Here is a 21,359-nt window from a genome sequence, read left to right on the forward strand (position 1 = left end):
TCCCCTTTATGATGATGAATGCAGACGCGCACGTTATAATGATGACGATGATCATGTTGAGCATGACACCTAGGGGTATGCTGACCACCGAACGTCGCTATAGACCGCCTAGAGATCCAGACTCGCACGTGTGGGTTGTGTGTACTCGTCGCTATAGACCGCCTAGAGATCCAGACTCGCACGTGTGGGTTGTGTGTAGGAAAGTACTACACATCCAAAGTAGCCACACATGGTTCTCATAACTATAGTATTTGCCCATTAGCACGTTAAAACTTTAATTAAAAAGAAATAAATAAAAATGTCAGAAGTGGGATTTGAACCCACGCCTTCTCACGAAGACCAGAACTTGAGTCTAGCGCCTTAGACCACTCGGCCATCCTGACATTTTGCTTGTGTAAAAATTAGTTTAATATTTGTTGTAAAACAACCATTATTTAATTTGATGATAATTTTGTCATAAATATTTAAACAATATTAATTTTCTAAAAAAATATTCATAGCGGGGAACAATCTTTAGAGTCCTTTGTTCGACATTTGAGGATTTGATGAACACGACTCTCCACAATGGTATGATATTGTCCACTTTGAGCATAAAGTCTCATGGCTTTACTTTGGGCTTCCATTCTTTGATTATAAACTCATGATCATTCTCTAAATTAACCAATGTGGGACACTTTCATCCAACAGTAATGATTAAGGGAAGCGTCGGAGGGAGGGGACCTTCTTATTGAAACTAAACCGTTTTTTTTTTTTTTTTTCTAAATATGGTTGGATATATTGTATGTTGTTTGATGTCATGCTCTGTTGGTCATGAAAAATATGTATTTTGAGACCGCATCATATGATTTTTTAATGTAATGAGTATGATAATGGTTGGACTTTGTGTGTATTGGGTAGACAATCATTAATGGTCATTGTGTTGGATCGGTACGACAGACCTCAAAAGGGTGAATAGAATTTTGACCAAAAAAAAATATTTAAAATTTAATTTTTCCAACTATCAAAAATTCTATATTAATTTAAAGGCACAATTCACGTAACAAGTATATAAATTAAAATAATAAACAATTATGAAAAAAAAATTAAGAAATCACGTAAGAACTTCAAAATTAAATAAGATAGAGTGGGAGGAAGTAACACCATAGTTTTATAGTGGTTCAGTCAAAATCGACTTTCTCCACTCTCCAAGCGTTTCTTAAAGTTTGAATAAAAATCTTCTCGGCTCTTTCCACCAATCCAAAAAAAAAAACCATAACACCTCTTTTTACGAGTTCAAGAGGAACTAAATCTTTTCCACGACTCAGGATCAAACTCATCAGCTTAATTGAAGAGACGAAAATGACTAGTAGAAGCAGATTTAATTGAAGAGAAAGCTCATCAGTTTGTTTAGGTATATGTTAAATCTTCTTTTTCTTTTATCCTAATTTCATTTTTAAGAAATCACATCCGATTATAGGTTAGATCTGCTCTAAATTATTTACAATTGTTTAGCTTTAAGTTAGAAATTAAATGTCAATAATTTTATATGAATTCTAGTAAATCACGTCAGATTAGTAATTTTAGGCCGGACATATTCTGGGAGCTTTCCTTGTCAGGCGAGCATACTTTGGGAGCTCTTTAGGTTGGACACCCGTTAGAACTAGTAACCGTCATGGCAACGTTATTTAAAACATAACGATCATTTTCCTGCCCTTGGGTGTACGCGCCTGTACCCTCGTGATGGAATAGAGGTATTCCCCCAATGTATGAGCACACATAGTGCATGAGGTACCCAATATATTTACTTTTATCATTAATAGATATAACCTCGTTGTCAGTTTCATTTGTATCATATTACTTTTCATTTTTTAGTCCTCCTATCATGCATAATTCTAACGGGATTATATTTTATACTATAGGTTGTAATTTCATGTCACACATATCATGTTGTTTACATACAATTTAAGGAACGTAACATTACATTTCATGCTTTCATTATAACATATTATGACATGTAATTCGTACAAAACACATCTTAACGATCACATAAATATTATAAGCACAATACATCACATCACATTATATCGCACATCAAGTCATTTCAGAAACAACATACATTCACCTTGCATACTTTTAAGTATAAATCGTAACAATTTAACATACAATTAATGACACATGCGGATGCACGGGCACATGCCAACATACAACACACAATTGCGTAACCTGCGACGATAGAGCCACTTACATGGTAGACCTTAGCCGAAGTACTCCCTAAAATATATACGTAAGCTTCTAGCTCCTCGTATGCGTCCTACGCTTTCGTTAGTGGTTGGTTCCTATTGGATTGTTCGACACCTTTGTATCACAAACATAATTAATTTCCAACTTGAAATTTGTGAAATACGGCCGTAAAATGACCTATTTTTCCTTAAACGGGGTCGAAATACGTCCGAGAAGGTCAAAACGTTGCTGAATAGGTCATAAATAGGATTCCCAAGCCGAGAACCCATTGTGGAGCCGCTGCCGAGCCGATTAAGCCACCGGAGCTGAGGGGACTTTGCGTCAGTCACTAACACGTGGCGCAACCAGAAGCGGCCACGTGTGCAGGGTTAAACTCAAGTCAAGGCGTGGGTCGTCGGGCGGGTCGAACTTCGGTCACGAATTCTGGTTGCGACGGCTGAAGAGTTTTGGTTGCAGGTGGGCTGGCCTGTCAGCGTCGGGTATTGGGCTGACGTCTGTGTCTGCAGGTGGATTGGGCTTGCGGTCTGGGTCGGTTTGGTTTTTGTTCCTGGGCCACGGCTGATTGGGTTAGGTCGAGGTGTGGATTGGGCTGGGCTGAGGCGATGTCCGTAGATGGGTTGGGCTGCGGTTCACGGCTACGGGTGGTTTCGGTTTGGGTCGCGAGTCCAGACCTTGGGTTGGACTTCATCTTCTTCACGACTACCAGAAGAAGTCCAGACCTTGGGTTTTCGAGTCTAGCCGGCGACCACGGACGCCTTTGACTTTTTTTCTTTTGTCTAATCCGTTACACAACTTACATTAACCTATATTACTCAAGAAAATGCAAATCTATCTTATGTATGTGCCACGGTCTCGAGGTTCCGATGCCTCCATCATCCTTATAAGGACGTCTTACCTTTATCTGAAAAATGTAATAGCACGAAACTTGAGTAATTTAAAAATACTCAGTAAGAGACTTCCTATTGGAGTTATAATGCAATAACATGCGAATGCAATGACAAAACCTATCATAACAGTCTATTTTCCTACGGTTATATCATAACGAACAATTTGGATGTGTAATTCCTTTTCTACACACGGCCCATACGTGCGAGTATGGAGCCACCAGTCGGTTCGCACACTGCTGGACTCCTTTCCTTGTTAGGCGAGCATACTCTAGGAGCTCTCTATGTCAAACACCCGTTTGAAGTAGTAGCCGTCAACGCAGCATTATGTAAAACATAATGGTCGTTCCTCCAGCCTAGTAGTGTACGCATCCATACCATCGTAAAAAATAGGGGTATCCACCAATGCATGAGCATACATTAATGGATGAGGTCCCAACATTTTTTCATTTTCATCATAATTAAATATAACCCCCGCTATCATTTTATTCATATGATAACGTTTCTCATATCAGTCATCATATCATTCATGTGTCTTCATGTTAGGATTTATGCCCTAAACCTCGTAATTAATTATTTAGTTTCTAACCATAATTTTTATTCTTTGATTTGTAATTTAATTGTTATCCATGGTATGAAAATCCAAGATTATTAATGTAATCTTGAACAATATGTGGTTGACATACAAGAGGATCATGTTCAAATAATAACCTAAAGCGTCTATAGTATATGGATAAAATTGAGTGACTTATCCTAGTAACGGTTAAGGATATTTAGTAATAAATTATAGTTTACCATATATATTATATTTGATGTTTATAAGCAAATATCTTCTTACCATAAGTATCTTTCTATTTATTATTATTTCCGTTTATTACTCTTCCATATCCTTGTAATTTATTTGATTATAAATAAGATAACTTTCACAACATTTAGGTGTGGTGGATTAATCAAACATTCTCATGGTATCAGAGTACTTTCAGTTTAGCAACCCCGATCCCTTATTTTCAATGGCTTCTGAATTCCCTACTCATCTTCTTCTCCACCACCACTGCTGGCTTTGAAGCCGCAAAGGCGGTCTCCATAACTGCCACATGCATAGCTGATTGATTACTCTTCGGCTCCACCCTTTTGACTTCCAAATCACCCTTCGCCATACTTTGTACATACAACCTCACCTTTTCCAACATAATCGATTTTCCCTCAACCAACATAGTCTCTTTCATTTTCTTCCGAATCTTCCCTTCATCCTTCACATAAACCCTAACCTAAACCTATCAACCTTCTGTAGAGATTTACCTTTGGAATTTGGGCGCCGCACTGGCCTCTTCGCCAACCAAGTCGTCACCGCCCTTCTAGCCGAAATTGGCTCCTTCACCCATCGTGGCGACTCTTCCGGCTTCAACATTGTCTTTGTCCCTTGCTCTAGGTTTTCCCTTCTACTTCTTGGGTTGACATATTCTCACCAGAGCCAAGACAGCATCGTCGGTACGCGACGATCCCTCTTCGTGGGTTAGACATATTCTTGCCGAAGCCAAGGCAGCATCGCCGTTGAGCGACGACCCCTCTGCAGTTTTCGATGGCCAAGAAAGTGTTTCTCTACGCCTCCTCTGAACCAGGTTGTTGACATCTTCACGAAAAGTGTTTCTCAACCTCTCGTTGAATTTTTCAGATTCAAGCTTCACATTCGTTTAATTCCAACGCTTAGCTTGCGGTGGGGTGTTAAGGATATTTAGTAATAAATTATAGTTTACCATATATATCATATTTGATGTTTTATTATAAGGCAAATATCTCTTACCATAGGTATCTTTCCATTTATTGTTATTTCCGTTTATTACTCTTTCCATATCCTTGTAATTTATTTGATTATAAATAAGATAATTTTCACACCATTTAGGTGTGGTGGATTAATCAAACATTCTCACTAACACTATTGATGCGACCCACTTTGTAAGGATTACAAATGATTTGATCCAAATCATTCATGTGGAGAAATGTAAGCGGAGTATCCTATACAATGAGTTTGTATAAGACTGGACCAAAAAATATTAATCTCTCTTTATAAATCTGTTAATTGAGAAGATCAATAATTCACATGATAATCATATGCGACTCAATCTTAATATTGAGTGAGTTATGAACTGCCTATGAGGACTTGTCCTTTAATTTACATGGGTGAGAATTGATCTTTTAGTTGATTCAATATGTCTACCATTCTAAGGAATTACCCAAATAGAGAGTTGTGAACATAATATCATGAGATAGAATTCACTCCTTTCCATATAAGGAAAATAGATAAGTTGTTCTCTTAAGTACTAATAAAGATATCGAGACTTGAAAAATGGGGCTTCACCCACTCATTGGCCTCTGAGAGGGACTTAGTTTATGATTAAATCATAAAAAAAAAAAATTGTTCATTAGAGAATCAGTGGTACTTAAGGTGAAAGATGTAATTACAGGAGTAAAACGAACTTTTAACCCAGCTGTAATTATGAACAACTCGTGAAGAATCGACTGTTGGACATAACTTGTACTGCAGAGCATAAGAGTGCAACTCTAAGTCTATAGTGGTGGATTGGGTCACGGGTTATTCTAACTCTGGTCCGACCCGTCGGGCTTCGTCTTCTTCACTCATTTTTCAATGATTTTTCAACGTTTTCTCTCTCCACAATATGACGACGTTTTCGACAGTTTCCTCGATTGTTGTGGCTCAATTTTGACGTATTTCGCACCCTGATGACGCCACCGATTTGGTTGAAGGGTTAAGGATGTAAATCCATCCCATTTCCTCAGCCTCTCTAACTCTCGGTTCTCGCCGGCATTAACACAGTTTTTTTCTCTCTCCTTCTCGTTCTCTGTCTCTCGTCCTTTTCTCTTATTTTTTTTGTAGATAAGTTCTAGGGCGTGTGGTAGGAGGTTTGGTGGTTGTTTGGGGCGGTGTAAGCGTCGAATCTCTCTGGTTTGAGCTTGTTGGCATGGGTGAGGAGCAACGATCTGTGGAGGTCGGGGCGCATTGGACTGAAAACAGACTGATATGATAGTGTCGTAGGAAAAGAGACTGATATGATAGGTCTCGTCATTGCGTATTCTTGCATTTAACTCCATTAGTGAGGTCACTTACTCAGTATTTCGTAAAATACTCAAGCCATGTGCTACCTCTATATCAGGTTAAGGCAAGACATTCCTGTACGGCTGGTAACGGCATCGCAACTCGAGACCATGACACATGCATAGAGTAGTCGTACTTATTATCTTAAACTTAGGCTAGGATAGGATTTTTTTAATTTAAACGTTTATTTATTTTATTTAATCTTTTATTGTATCATTTTTAAAGATGTTTTCAAAATATGTAAGTCCATGGTTGTGTTTTAAGCGGAAGGTTATATTTTATGAAAGTTTAAATGAAGTATTTCCGCATTCAATAATTATGATATGTATATAGTAGCGACCTTAAATTAAGTAGAAAATTTCAAGTCGTTATACATATACTGTTTAAGCTCTCGAGACCCACCATGAAAGTTTCTATATAAAACTCGTACGCTGTAAACCCACCTTAAGAGGAGTGGGGAGACCACATGGACACGTAGAAACTGAACTGATTAATATTGTCTGTGAAAATGAACGTGAACTTCCATATACCTCTCAAGCTCTTTAAATCCACCGTCAGAAGGGTGAGGGACTACAAGGTACATAAAACTAGGACTTAGGTATAAGTGACCCAAGAACACAAATTACGCGACCATGACAATGAACCTTTGGTCTTGTTTTTGCGTGTTATGTCCTATTATATAAGTTCATGAAAATTTAAATATATTTTTTTATTTAATATATTTAATACATATTAATTATTTAAATATTTAATAGGAAGCATCTTTTATATTAAATATTAATTTTTACCTCTCAAATTAAATTTAAAAAAAAAAATCTCTTTTTTTATATTTAATATTAAAAAGATTTGTTTTGAACTATGTATATATTTCTAATTTATATTTAATATATTAAATATTAATTTAAATCCTTCCATTTTTATTTCAATTAAATTGATTCTTTTAATATGATTAAATTAATGAAACTTTTTAATTAATCAATTTTCATTCATAAATTAGAGGTTTATCCATTATAAACATATAATTACACTTTTATGTACCGTAGATAAATTGTGTCCATGAATATAACTATTACAGGCAAGTCAATTTTTTACTGAGTTATTCATAATTACAATGAAGTAAAAAATCTATTTTACCCCTATAATTACATCTGAACCCTTAAGTAAGTCCATCTTGAGTTAGTGAGAGGGCAGGGTCCATTGTTCAAGTCTCGAAATCAACACTTACTAGAACTATTCATCTACTTGTCCCGGTACAGGAAGCAGTGAATTTCATCTCATTAAATTATATTCTAACTCTTTATTTAGTTAAGTTCTCAAAATAATAGGCATATTGAATCGGCTACATAAGTCACTCACACTCATGTAAATCAAAGGATAAATTCTCATAGGTTCATAAATCATTTATAATTAAGATCGAGTGTGACGACTCGTGTTTCTATGCATCGAATCATGAACTGTAAAAAATTTATGAACCCGTGAGAAGGTAAAAAGATATACAAGTTAAATCTACAAGTGCGCAATACAACTTAAATTTTTTCCTACTAGGTTTTAACTTAAATGTTTTTCGTGGTACCGTTGACTAATAATTACCTGTTCCTGAGATAGATCAGTAAACTAACTTTCGCATCACTTTTTTTTTTTTTTTTTTTTTAGTGAAAACAATAAACTATCTATTCATATATCATCCTCATGTTAGAACAGTAAACTATCTGTGTAACGACTCTAGATTTATACTTAATCTAAAGTCGTTACTATATACATATTATAGACATTTTATGCGAAAATACTTCATTCAAAACTTTATAATAAAAACATAATCTTGGCCTTACATGTTTTTTAGAATGCTTTTAAATAAAATAATAAAAAATTAAAAATAACATAAGGTAAAAATGCCTTGTACTAACCTATGTGCTTCTAAATGGAAATGCAACTAACTTATACTGACCTATATACTAAATTCAATTTGAAACTACCCTATGCATGCGTCATGGTCTCTTAGGTTGCGATGCGGGTCAATCGTACATGGGAGCGTTGCCTTTACGTGAAAAATAAGAATAGCACAAGGCCTGAGTATTTTGAGAAATACTTAGTACATGACCCCGATATTGGAGTTAGATGCAAGCATATACAATCATGAGTGGGACCTATCACTCCTATGGTGGCTACCTTAAGCGGGTAATTGGATGTGTATTTACTATTCTACACACGATTCACATGTACGAGTATGGACCCACTAGTTAGTTTGCATACCTCCTATGCCCCTTTCTGGTCGGACAAGCATTCTATGGTAGCTGTTGATGCCAGACACCCGTTAGGAATAGCTACCATCATAGCAACATTATAGTAAACATAATGATCGTTTTTCTACCTCGTAACGTACGCATCCGTACCATCGTAAAAGGAATAGGGTATCCCGATGCATGAGGTCTCAACATTTTTCCTTTCATTTTCATGTATAACAACCCCTTAGCATCTTCCTCTATATCATATCATTTTACCATAACTTCCATGTGTATATCGGGGTGTCAATTCATCACATTGCATGTTAATCATATCATATATTGTTCATGTCGAACATATTTCATATCATAAACTTATCATGTCTTCTAACGTACCAAATCATATCATGTATCATAACACGAGCAGGTCTTCAAACATATTCTATCTTAATATATCATATTGTAAACATACAATTTCATCACATACAATACAACATTAACATATCATAACGTACACATATCATCTCGTAACCGTTTAACTATATGAGCATATGACATGTGCGAAGCCATGGACACGCGTCATCATACAACACACAATTATAACCAAACCGATAGTAAGGCCACTTACTTGGTTGACTTAGAAGCCACTACGACCCTTTGATGCTAGCTCAACGTTGCTCTCTGAAATTTAATTCTACTCGAGAAACTTGAGGATTTTAGCATCCTACAATGGGAATTGGCTCACCTAATCTAGCATAACATAATTTAAACTTACTCCTCATAATTTAAACTAACTAAAACCTCATTTTGCATAAATAATTTAAACTAGTCTCCAAAAGTTTACAATAGTTAAAAGGTAGTCATACTAACCTTCAACGCTTCTGAAGGGTTGAAACTAGTAGGAAAGGGTCCGAGCATATCAGAACCTGAAAGCTTATAAATACGTTAACTTTATTGAATAACGTACTTTTAGGTTCAAGGCCTAGCAATCATGATACTAGGTCAATAAAGCTTCTGGATATGATTTCTAATCATTTGCCCATGGTCCTAATCGAACCTACAAATATTTCTTGAAACTTGCTCCATTTGGCTACTGGTTCGATTAGATGTTTACATGTTCAAACATGTTTGGGTTCACTTTTCACGACCTTCCTAAAGTTGATGTTTCCTCAAATTTCTTGAGTAGGTTAGAAATTGAGTATATTCCTTGGAACACAAAAAATTATTCTGAGAACCAGTCTAAGCCTAGGTGAACCGATCCAAATAGTGAGCAAAGGTCTAGAAAATCTAAAGGGAACGACGTGGCCAATATTGGAGTTGCCACATCATCTTTATCTACCTATAGCCAACAAATGACTCGCAAAGATAGTTCTCGACCCCTCTAAAACTCACATCTTTTTCATTGATCTAGGGACTATTTCAACTCAGTTTCTTTATGAATATTATAGTCTTATTTGAGATAGGTTTAAGCTATTATGGTTAAAAATAACTAAGATATGTTGAGCGAAAATAGGCTACTCCATACTGACTCCATATCGAACTTGACCCATATCAACTTTTTTGGGTCTTGGGTTCTAGCTACTTCTAGACTTCCGTTCCTTGCCATGAAGCTTTACAAATAAGCTTTAAGGAATGAAATTCACTGTGGAGGAGAGATTTCTCAATTTTCGGATCGAAACTTACATAAAGAAATTGAGAGCCCCTTTACTTATTTTTCTTCGAGCTACCTATTTGTGTCCCGTAAACTTTTGAGACTGATAAACATGCTAATGCCCTTACTAAGTGGATCGAATTTACCATCTTTAGGTCATTTTTACAATTTGCCACTTTTTAGGATTATCTTCGTAAATTTAGTTTATTACGAGATACCTTTTGCATGTGGTTTAAATTCCCAATTAACTCTTTTAGGGTTATTTTTCCACAAATACCCTTTCCGGGTTATTTTTCTAATTTACACATATTAAATATTTAATTTCAATTTTTACCTTTTAACCCTTTTTCATTCCTTACCTCTTTGTATTTTGTACATAATATAGTTACTATATTGAGTTGCATATAATAATCATTTGAAATATATTATATAAAATATCTTCACTCTCATGTCTCCACATTAACCAATTTGAATCAAATTATTTGTAACAATTACAAGGTGGTCTGTAACAACCGAGCCGAGTTGTTATGTTTGAAAATAATTATAATGTAAATTACATATGTTAATATATATTTTTAAAATCAAATAATAATATTCGTACTCATTCATTTTCAGTAAGGAGAGAAATGGAGATGGAAATGAGAGCAATGGAAGACATAGAAATGGCGGAAGACATTACTCCGCCGTTGCCTCCCCTCACCGCCGCTCTCCACGATGCCTTCCTCCTCACTCACTGCTCCTCCTGTTTCTCCCCTCTCCCAAATTCGTCAATTTCTCACTCTAATCTCCTCCGCTACTGCTCCCCTATATGCTCCCATTCCGATTCCCTCACCGCCGCCGCCTTCTCCACCGGTCAGTTCCCCTTCTCCGACACCTCCGACCTCCGCGCCTCCCTCCGCCTCCTCCACCTCCTTCTCTCTGATCCCTCCGCTTGGCGCTCTGCTCCTCCCGAGCGTATCTTTGGCCTTCTCACAAATCGGGAGAAATTGATGCTTGCTGAAGACGATTCCGAGGTTTTCGTCAAGATTCGGAAAGGTGCCGACGCCATTGCCGCTTCCAGACGGACGAACTCTGCCGATATTCGCTATGACAACGCCTTGGAAGAGGCTATCCTGTGCCTTGTCTTGACCAACGCCGTCGAGGTTCAGGATTCGGTTGGCCGAACCATTGGGATTGCTGTGTACCATCCAACTTTCTGCTGGATCAATCACAGTTGTTCTCCCAATGCTTGTTACAGATTTGAAACTCCGTCGGATTCCATCAAGACGAGGCTACGGATTTCCCCCTTCTGTACTGACATTGGTACTGGTGAAGGAAGTTGCAGTCAAGTAATTGTTTCAACTACGAATAGCTTTCATTTTCTTTATGGGCGTTTCTCTCCCTTTCTCGTGAAATTAGTGAGAGCTTTTGCATGATTGTTTATGGCAGATGAGTACTGTTCGTAGAAACTTTTCGCATTTCATTACAAAAGGTGTGTTTCTTCACGTTTGCAATCAGTTAAATGCTGTTGTTGTTGTCCCTGTTTGTATATATTCATGTGAATTTTGATGAAGATTTTCAGGGTTATGGTCCAAGAGTCATGGTTAGGAGTATAAAGAGTATAAGGAATGGCGAAGCAGTCACGATTGCATACTGTGACTTGTTGCAACCTAAGGTATTGCAGTTCTATCTTATTTTTGTTATCTTCCCTTCATAATATTTCAGTGGAAATTTCTGAACTAAGTTCCACATAAGCATGCCAAATTTCATTATGAGCTTGGTATATATTTCAACGCAAAGATTTGCAGAGTAAATGAATGTGATGCTTGTGGAATATTGTAACGCCCCAGATCTGGGCTTTCCCTAGATCTAGGCTTTCCCTTTCGGGCTTCCCCTTTCGGGCTTCCCCTCAAGGCTTTAAAACGCGTATGCTAGGGGAAGGTTTCCACACCCTTATAAAGGGTGGTTTGTTCTCCTCCCCAACCAATGTGGGACATCACAATCCACCCCCCTTCGGGGCCCAGCGTCCTCGTTGGCACTCTTTCCTTCCTCCAATCGATGTGAGATTGCCCCCAAATTCACCCCCCTTTGGGGACCAGCGTCCTTACTGGTACACCGCCTCGTGTCTACCCCCCTTCGGGGAACAGCGAGAAGGCTGGCACATCGTCCAATGTCTAACTCTGATACCATTTGTAAGGGTGTGGAAACCTTCCCCTAGCAGACACGTTTTAAAGCCTTAAGGGGAAGACCGAAAGGGATTGTAACGACCCAGATCCGCCGCTAGCAGATATTGTCCTCTTTGAGCTTTCCCTTTCGGGCTTCCCCTCAAGGCTTTAAAACGCGTCTGCTAGGGGAAGGTTGCCACACCCTTATAAATGGTGGTTTGTTCTTCTCCCGAACCAATGTGGGACATCACAAATATCGTTGTTAATTGCATCTTCTTGTGGAATAGATTTGTGAGAAATTTGTTGATTTTATCTCAGGCAATGAGGCAGTCAGAGTTGCGATCAAGATATAAATTTGTCTGCAGTTGCCAGCGATGTAATGCCAAGCCCCCAACTTATGTGGACCATGCTTTGCAAGTAAGAAAAACTATTAAATTTTTTTTACAACTTGTTGTGTTTTTGAAATTTGGCTATGAATTCAAATTTTTCCTTAGCGATTAGGAGGAGTTTGGTATCACTTCTTGACATAGTGAAAATGTATTTGACATAGTGAAAATGTTCAAGATGTTTATGTAAGGTATCTCCTTGTAAAAGAGTGCTAGGGAGACGCTGGGCCTTGAAGGGGGTGGATTGTGATGTCCCACATTGGTTGGGGAGGAGAACAAAAAGACCCTTTATGAGGGTGTGGAAACCTTCCCCTAGTAGATGCGTTTTAAAGCCTTGAGGGGAATCCCGAAAGGGAAAGCCCAAAGAGGACAATATGTACTAGCGGTGGATCTAGGTCGTTACAAATGGTATCAGAGCCAAACACCGGATGATGTGCCAGCCTTCTCGCTGTTCCCCGAAGGGGGGTAGTCACGAGCCAGTGTGCTAGTAAGGACGCTGGCCCCAAAGGGGGGTGGATTTGGTGGGGGTCTCATATCGATTAGAGAGAGGAACGAGTGCCAGCGAGGACGCTGGACACCAAAGGGAGGTGGATTGTTATGTCCCACATTGGTTATAAGGGTGTGGAAACCTTCCCCTAGCAGACGCATTTTAAAGCCTTGAGGGGAAGCCTGAAAGGAAAAGCCCAAAGAGGACAATATCTACTCGCAGTGGGTTTGGGTCGTTACATAAACTGCCCTCATCTGACTAACTTGCAGGCTCCATGTCTTTCTTGCCCCTCCTAGTGTACTAATTAGTAATTGGTGGCCTAACATCACCCGCTGGGGTCGGAGACATTGTTGAGTTGCTCCCATGTTGCTCCCAAGTTGCTCCCAAGTAGCTTCATGATCTAGCAAGTTCTTCCAACTGGCTAATAACTTAGTCATGCCCGTGGTGCTATTCTTTTGATAACTGAAAATTTCCTCACGTTCAACTTTCCATCCAAAATCACTGGTCTACACAAGCAGCTTAGGCTGTACTTGATGGTTTTGTTCCCAGAGCCTTCTCATCTGAGAATCATGGAATACTTGATGTATTGTTGTCCCAAGTGGAAGTTGGAGTTTATAAGCCACTGGCCCAATCTTGTATTCGATGAAATAAGGTTCAAAGAACTTCAGGGCTAACTTCTCACTACATTTCTTTGGTGGTGATGCCTGTCTATAAGGACGAATTTTGAAGAAAACCCAATCACCTACTGCAAATTCCACTTCCCTTTGTTTCATCCGGGTTGGAGTTGGGTGTTTTTTTGGATTCCATACAATAGCTAAGGATGAGGTGCCCTGCCATTCACCACTTTGAATATATGGAACGTGGTGTTATGCCTGCCCAACACAACTATTGTATAACGTTCACCACGAAAACACTAAGGTAATATTCTACATATTTATTTTCCTTTGTTCATTTGCCTGAGGGTGGTATGGAGTGCTTTGCCAGAGTTGAGTCCCCTGTATCTGAAAAAGTTCAGTCCAGAAATGACTGATAAAGATCTTAGCATAGTCTGAAATGATTGAGTTTGGAAACCTATGTAACTCTACTACCTTTCTAATAAATAGGGATGCTTATGTCTTAGCTGTAAATCGATGTTTGATGGCAAAAAACTGAGCATATTTACCGAAATGGTCCACGACTACTAAGATGGTATCATGTCCTTCTGATCGTAGTAATCCTTCAATAAACCCCATAGCTGATTTGTTTCGTTGACAGACTACACAATCCTTCAATAAACCCCATGCCTTAACAATACAACTCACTAGTCAAATGTTTGTAGGACTGTAGGAAACCAGAGTGTCCTCCAATTACAGAGTGATGGTACATGTGTAGAGTAGATGGGATCAAAGTGGAAGTTTTTGATAATGGTAACCTCCCCTTGTATTTCAATGTTCCTTGATGAGAGGAGAATTTGGATAGCTTTTCCCCTTCATCTTGCAACTGTTGGATGATCTTGCCGAGCTCGGGGTCATCTTCAACCTCTTCTTTAATCGTATCTACATCCAATATGGCAGGGGGACAAATGGGTGAGACTCACTAATACGAGCTGAGATTTAGTGTTGGGAACTTACGATCATGAAGAAGGCCCAATTGGTGAAGGGACCGGAACAATCCTAAGCTGATGCAGGTAAGCAACCACTAAAATGGCCTAGTGTGTTAACTCTAAGGGGAACTCATCTTCATCAAAGGATAATAGCTAGTGGCGAACTTGATCCCCACATGTACCATTACGATACAGAGTGAAGCAATGCAGCAATAGATACGTCGAGAATGGCCAACGAAAAGATTGCCGAAATTGAAATTTTTAGCTCAAAAGAAAAAGGGCCTAGTTTTCAATCGCATTAGTCATGCTCGGGTATTGTAAGTACTAAGTCTTTGCCATGGTATCAGAGCCAAATTAGTGAGGGAAGAGAAGTATTCAATCTCTAAGAATGAAGGTTGAATGCAGGAAGAAGATGAAAAATTCAGAGGAATTTGGAGTATGTGATGATTGGGAGAATAGCCCTTGTGTTTCAGGTGGTAAGACGCGGAAAATACAGTAAGTCCATTGACAAGTTTGGGTGCTTAATCATACAAAAGATTCCAAAGAAAATTTTATATCAACAACCTGACATCTTTATTAAATACACTCTAATAATGAAGAAAATGACAAACGAAGATTGACAACTTGTCGGTCACACAATGAAGGCTCACATGTGAATTATTAATCTTTTGTCTGGGTGAATTATTAGTCTTTTGTGTTTGTGAATTATTAGTTTGCTTTAGGTCTTTTCTTAATTTAAGACTTTTAGAAAAACAAATTTGAAGTCTATAAAAAGACTTCTTGAAGGTATAGAGAGGCATTGGTCGATAGCTATCTCTAAAATCAATCAGAAACCAAGAGAAGAAACCTTTCTACTCCATTTATCTTTTTTATTTTCGACATTTTAATGAATGAGTTCTTAAAAAAGTTTACCAAATCAAATCGTCTCAAATGTTCTAACCAAGCAGAAGAAAGTTCAGATGGGAGAGGGAAACCTCCACCATCTTGAATAATACTGTCAATCTAGAATACCATATTGCAAGAATTGAAGAAAAACTTCAAAATTGAACTCTTCCGAAGGTAGATCCTAATACTATTTGCCAATTTTCAACCTTCAATTTTGCTCAAAGATCATGCATCAAATTCTCGGAGAAAAATATCCCAATTCATAGCAATAGGGAATCTCTGAATCTTTTTTCAAAATCTCTTATACTCCAACACCGTGAAGAGTTTAATTATCTTCACGTCGGTCTTGTTCAAGTTGCGATAAAACCGTTATTCAGACTTGGGCTAGATATCCCTGTCCTTATCTCCTTTCGAGATAAGAGACATGAAGATTTCTCAAATTCCTTCCAGGAAATGGTTCAATCTAATTTAGAGAATGTACCTGTCTATTTCAATTGCTATCTAAATTTTACTTTGTCACTCAAAGATCCACATATATTATCATCCCTTATGCTGGACCTATAATAAAAAAAGCTTGAACATCAAGGCTGAAACCCATTCTTTAGTTGATTCAGAGGTTATTACAAGTTCATGAATACAAATATCTCTCCAAGAGCATTAAGATCCTCACCAAAATGATCAACTATGCTCATAGAAGCAAATATTGGAAAGTCGTGACTGTTCCAAAACCCTCCCTTAGAATCAAATAACTAAAAATACTCTCTGAAAAATAGAAGACGCCCGTTTTTTTCAAAAGAAAAGAGTCTCAAAACCCTGTTCAAATCATCGTACATGATAACGGAAGCGTTGAAATAAAGTTCAGCGAAGAACCTTCGTCAAATCCAAAAGTGAAAAAATTCTTGAGTTCGAGACCGAGTATTTCAGGAATTTCAAGCTCAATATATGACCCTTTAAAAGTAAAGGATGTCAACTGCGATCAAAGAAGAGCCTCGATCCACTATGAAAATGACTCAAGATCTCCAACCCATACTGATATGGATACTCAATCTGTCTACGAAAGTCGCTAAACGTCATTAGATTGAACGATTGAACCATTCCCAATAAGGAATTTGAGAAATCTTTATGTTTCTTGTCTTGAAAGGAGATAAAGACGGGGATATCTTCAGAGATTCCCTATTGCTATGAATTGAGATATTTTTCTCCGAGAATTTGATGCATGATCTTTGAGTAAAATTGAAGGTTGAAACTTAGTAAATAGTTTTAGTATCTACCTTCGGAATAGTTCAATTTGAAGTTTTTCTTCAATTCTGGCCATATGGTATTCTTGATTGACAGTATGGTGAGGCCTTTGTGCCCACTCTGTGTCCATCTAAACTTTCTTCTGCTTGGTTAGAAGATATGAGACGATTTTATTTGGGGAACATTTTTAAGAACTTGTTTATTAAAGTGTCGAAAATAAGAAAGATAAGGGGAGTATAAAGGTTTCTTCTCTTGGTTTCTGATTGATTTTAGAGAGACCTATCGACCAATGTCTCTCTATACATTCAAGAAGTCTTTTTATAGACTCCAGATTTGAAAATAAACGTAAACTAAGAGATAAGATTAAATCTAGCAAGATAGGACCGATGCGAGATTTGTTTTTCTAAAAGTCTTAAATTAAGAAAAAACCTAAAGCAAACTAATAATTCACCGAGACAAAAGACTAATAATTCATAAAGACAAAAGATTAATAATTCACATGTGAGCTTTTATTGTGTGGCCAACAAGTTGTCAATCTTCATTTGTCATTTTCTTCTTTATTGAAGTGTCTTTTTAATAAAGATGTCAGGTTGTTGATATAAAATTTTCTTTGGAATCTTTTGTATGAATGAGCACCCAAGCTTGCCAACGACTTACTGCATTTCCCGCGTCTTACCACATGGAACACAAGGGCTATTCTCTCAGCTATCACATACTCCAAATTCCTCTAAATTTCTCTTATCTTCTTCCTGCGTTCAACCTTGATTCTTAGAGATTGAATACTCTTCCCTCACTAATTTGGCTCTAATACCACGACGAAGGCTTAGTATTTACAATACCCTAGCATAACTAATGCGATTGAACATGACTTAAGCTTAGTATTTACAATACCCTAATTCTTAGAGATTGAATACTCCTACTGCGCTTCATGCATCTTACCATCTGGAAGACAAGAGCTATTCTCTCTGCTTTCATATACTCCAAATTCCTCTGAATTTCTCCTATCTTCTTCCTTCAACCTTGATTTTTAGAGATTGAATACTCCCAAAGCTTGCTATGGAATTGTTCCATTATACTTTGTCTTAAGACCGTCTTTGATCATTCTTGAGAAGTGTTTTGACAGTCCATTGACAAAATTCTCCTTCTAGAATTCCAGCGAATTGCCCGTCCTAATGAGGACTTTGCTGAAGTACATGTCTTTGACCACCTAAAATCACCTAAGGTTATATAGCATGCAAGCAAAAAGGCGACAACAACGGCATAAACAGTATATAACTTTTCGGGTAGGGAGAATTCGACAACTAGTTGTATCCTCTACAGTACATTCTGAGGCATTTCATGTCTACCAGGCATAGCCATGATTTCGCCGAAACGTCATACTCTTAAAAAAAAAAAAATACAAAAAGGAAATAGTACAACAGGAAAGCAGTAAAAGAAAGCGATAAAGTAGTACAAGGCAAGAGTTTCAGCGTGTAATGGGAATGCGGCCATGGGCAACACGACTTGGACAAGCATAACCGTGACACTAAACAAATATATGAAAAACGTTAAAAGAGCGCTATCGTCCTTCCCTAACATGTATACCGCGCAACATTCCCGCAGCAGTCTCATAATAATTGGTGGGTGGTTAGATTTCTTGTGATTTCTGTTCTTTCGAATAGTGTCGTAGTAAAATGATATGCATTTTAAATTTCTTCAGGAAATCTCTGCTGTCAATGTGGAATTGCTTGATTCAACTTCCATTAGCAACTTTGATTATGACACTGCAACAGCAAGAATAGATGATTATGTCAACAATGCCATCGCTGAGTACCTGTCGATTGGTTCTCCTGAATCATGTTGTGAGAAGCTTCAAAACTTGCTTACTTTAGGTTTCTACGACGAGCAAGCGGAAGACGGGGACGGAAAACAGCTTCTTAACTTAAGGCTGCATCCCGTGCACTTCCTGTTGCTGAACGCGTACACTGCTCTAGCATCGGCTTACAAAGTCCGTTCATGGAATGACGATGAAAATCAATGCAACGCATCTACGATGAGCAAAACAAGTGCAGCATACTCCTTGTTCCTTGCAGGTGCTACTCATCATCTTTTTCTTTCTGAACCATCTTTGATTGCTTCTGCTGCAAATTGCTGGGTTGTTGCTGGAGAGTCTTTGCTCATTCTTGTTAAACATAGCTCATTATGGGGCTCCAACACTTCAAAATCGAGCTCCCCTATGGGCGAAATAACGTGTTTAAACTGCTCATGGGTCGATAAGTTCAATACGAGTAGAATCCATGGTCGATCTATAGAAGCGGATTTTCGGGAGTTTTCGATTGGTATTTCTAATTGCATTGCTAATATTTCACAAAAATATTGGAGCTTTCTGGCTCATGAATGCTCATATTTGAAGGCTTTCACTGACCCCTTTGATTTCAGCTGGCCGAAGACGATCACGACATGTTCGAATTACCGTGATCGTTCGTGTGATTGTAGTAAAATTCAAGATGTTTCTGACCAATCTATCTTTGAGCTTGGTATCCATTGCTTATTCTATGGAGGTTATTTAGCAAGTATTTGTTATGGTCACCATTCACATTTGGCATCCCAGATTCAATGTATTTTACATGACATGAACTGATACAGTTGTTTAGTAGAAATATAAGTTATTCTGCGATTTGAGTACAAAATCAGTCCTTTCCGACCCATTATCCTTATTTTAATAGCAAACGGGTGACATGAAGATTTTTAGTCATCTATTCTGCCAATTGAGCTATATCGGCCATTTCCGATACATTAGGCTTATTTTAATATTAAATTTGAACGGGTGACACGAAAATTTTCAATTCTCTATTCTACCAACTGGAACAGAGCTATATCGGCTATTTCATTTCTGACACATTAGACTTATTTTAATAGCAGATTTGATTTCTTGCCATTTCTTTACGATGGTTTCTATCTTTTGAATTCTTCGTTCAAGTTTAAAACAAATACAAATATTTAAAAACAATTATGAAAACCATTGACCCTTTTAGATTAGGAAAGAACCAATTTACCACTCGAATATTTCATAAGATGATCATAGACGACTTAACTTTAATATGGAGAGAGTTATAAACACTCATGTCTATGAGAGCTCCTAGCATAGGTGAAAATGATTTTTTGTAGTCACTTTGATATGTCTATAATTTTGCGAGATGAAATTCATTCATTTTCATATAGAGAAAGTAGATAGAATTTACTCATTCCAAGATGGAACTCACTCATTTTCATATATGGAAAGTGGATGAATAGTTTTCTTCCGTGCTTATTTGGGGACTTGAATAATGGGCCCTATTCTCTCATTGGCTCGGGACGAATTTAGTTTATGGTTAGATCATAAACATACTATTTATTAGAGAATAAGTGATACTTAAGGAACTTTTGATCGAGTTATAATTTAACAACCCTATTTTGCTACTAAAATAGAGCTACTATCATATGTATGACGTGACCTTTTTTTTTTTTTTTTATAAAGAAACGTTCATTTAAAATAATTCATAAAATAATGTCATGGACTTACACATTAAAAATAAAATTCTTAAATCAATCCAAAAACATATAAGAAACAAGAATATATATAAATAAATAAATAAAATTAAAAAAAAAAAAAAAAAAAAAAAGAAAAAAAAAAAAAAAAAAAAAAAACATTGCCCTAACATAACCTAAGACTATAAAACAAGATGAAATGCAACTACCCTAACATCGTTCTATGGTCTTTACGTGTCGCCACCATCATTCATGCATGACTATCTTGTCTTTACCGGAAGGGTAAGAGTAACACATGACTTGAGTATTTTAATAAATACTTAATAGGTGACCCCACTATTGAGGTTGTGAAATGTAAATATATGCGTGGGACTTATCATTTAAATCATCATTTCATTCTCTTTGGCGGCTTTCTAGTTTGAGCTAAATTGGATATGTAGTACTTCTTTACACACGACCCACATGTGCAAACGTGGACCCACCAGGTGGGTTCATGCACGTACGGATCGTGTGTAGAATAGTAAATATACATTCAATGACTCGCTTAGGATAGTTACCTAAGAGAATACGACTTTAAAATGATAAGTCTAACTCATGTTGCATGTCTCTGCATTTACTAACCCCAATAGTGGGGTCACTTACTGAGTATTCCTTAAAATATTCAAGCCACGTATTACTTCTACTTTTTAGGTAAAGGCAAGACACCCGTGCACGGTTGACGGCATCATCACAACTTTAAGACCATGACACATGCATAGGGTAATTGTATTTAACTTCCTAGACTATAGGTTAATATAGGGTATTATTGTTTTTTTTCTTAGGTTTATTTTAATTTATTATATCTTTAAGATTGTTTTAAAACATGTAAGTCCATGATATTATTTTATGAAGATTTTTTAAATGATTATTTCCACCTAAGAAGTCATGTTATGAAAACGGTGGTAACTTTTGGTTAGTAGAAAACTAGGGTCGCTACAAAGCATGGGCTTAACTTGCCGTTTCGTCAAACCCTTAAGATGTCTTTCATTGGGAACACCTTCAAG

General features: G+C 37.4%; 1 protein-coding gene, 1 long non-coding RNA gene and 1 other non-coding gene across 3 annotated transcripts; 2 read left to right on the top strand and 1 right to left on the bottom strand.

Annotated features, from left to right (window-relative positions):
• Positions 1-299: 299 nt before the first annotated feature.
• Positions 300-383, bottom strand: TRNAL-CAA (transfer RNA leucine (anticodon CAA)). Its single transcript has one exon. It is a non-coding gene; the product is annotated as a tRNA-Leu (tRNA).
• A 10,294-nt stretch (positions 384-10,677) lies between these two features.
• Positions 10,678-19,547, top strand: LOC111784481 (SET domain-containing protein). The gene is made up of 5 exons (XM_023665174.2): positions 10,678-11,414; positions 11,515-11,557; positions 11,640-11,740; positions 12,549-12,647; positions 18,509-19,547. The coding sequence occupies exons 1-5, from the start codon at positions 10,713-10,715 to the stop codon at positions 19,427-19,429; spliced, it is 1,866 nt and encodes a 621-aa protein (XP_023520942.2). The 5' UTR covers positions 10,678-10,712; the 3' UTR covers positions 19,430-19,547.
• On the top strand, positions 12,655-15,416 carry LOC147792343 (uncharacterized). The gene is made up of 2 exons (XR_015421491.1): positions 12,655-14,509; positions 14,657-15,416. It is a non-coding gene; the product is annotated as an uncharacterized LOC147792343 (long non-coding RNA).
• Positions 19,548-21,359: the final 1,812 nt, after the last annotated feature.

Source organism: Cucurbita pepo, chromosome 6 (assembly GCF_057944985.1).
Source record: "Cucurbita pepo subsp. pepo isolate OVF chromosome 6, ASM5794498v1, whole genome shotgun sequence".
NCBI classification, from domain to species: domain Eukaryota; kingdom Viridiplantae; phylum Streptophyta; class Magnoliopsida; order Cucurbitales; family Cucurbitaceae; genus Cucurbita; species Cucurbita pepo.

What these genes read in the sequence shown, in the direction of transcription:
- LOC111784481 (XM_023665174.2), top strand. Translation starts at nt 10,713, where the DNA reads ATGGAGATGGAAATGAGAGCAATGGAAGACATAGAAATGGCGGAAGAC. An exon ending in GTGACTTGTTGCAACCTAAG is followed by an intron (nt 11,741 to 12,548) that starts GTATTGCAGTTC and finishes ATTTTATCTCAG; the next exon opens with GCAATGAGGCAGTCAGAGTT. An exon ending in ATGTGGACCATGCTTTGCAA is followed by an intron (nt 12,648 to 18,508) that starts GTAAGAAAAACT and finishes AAATTTCTTCAG; the next exon opens with GAAATCTCTGCTGTCAATGT.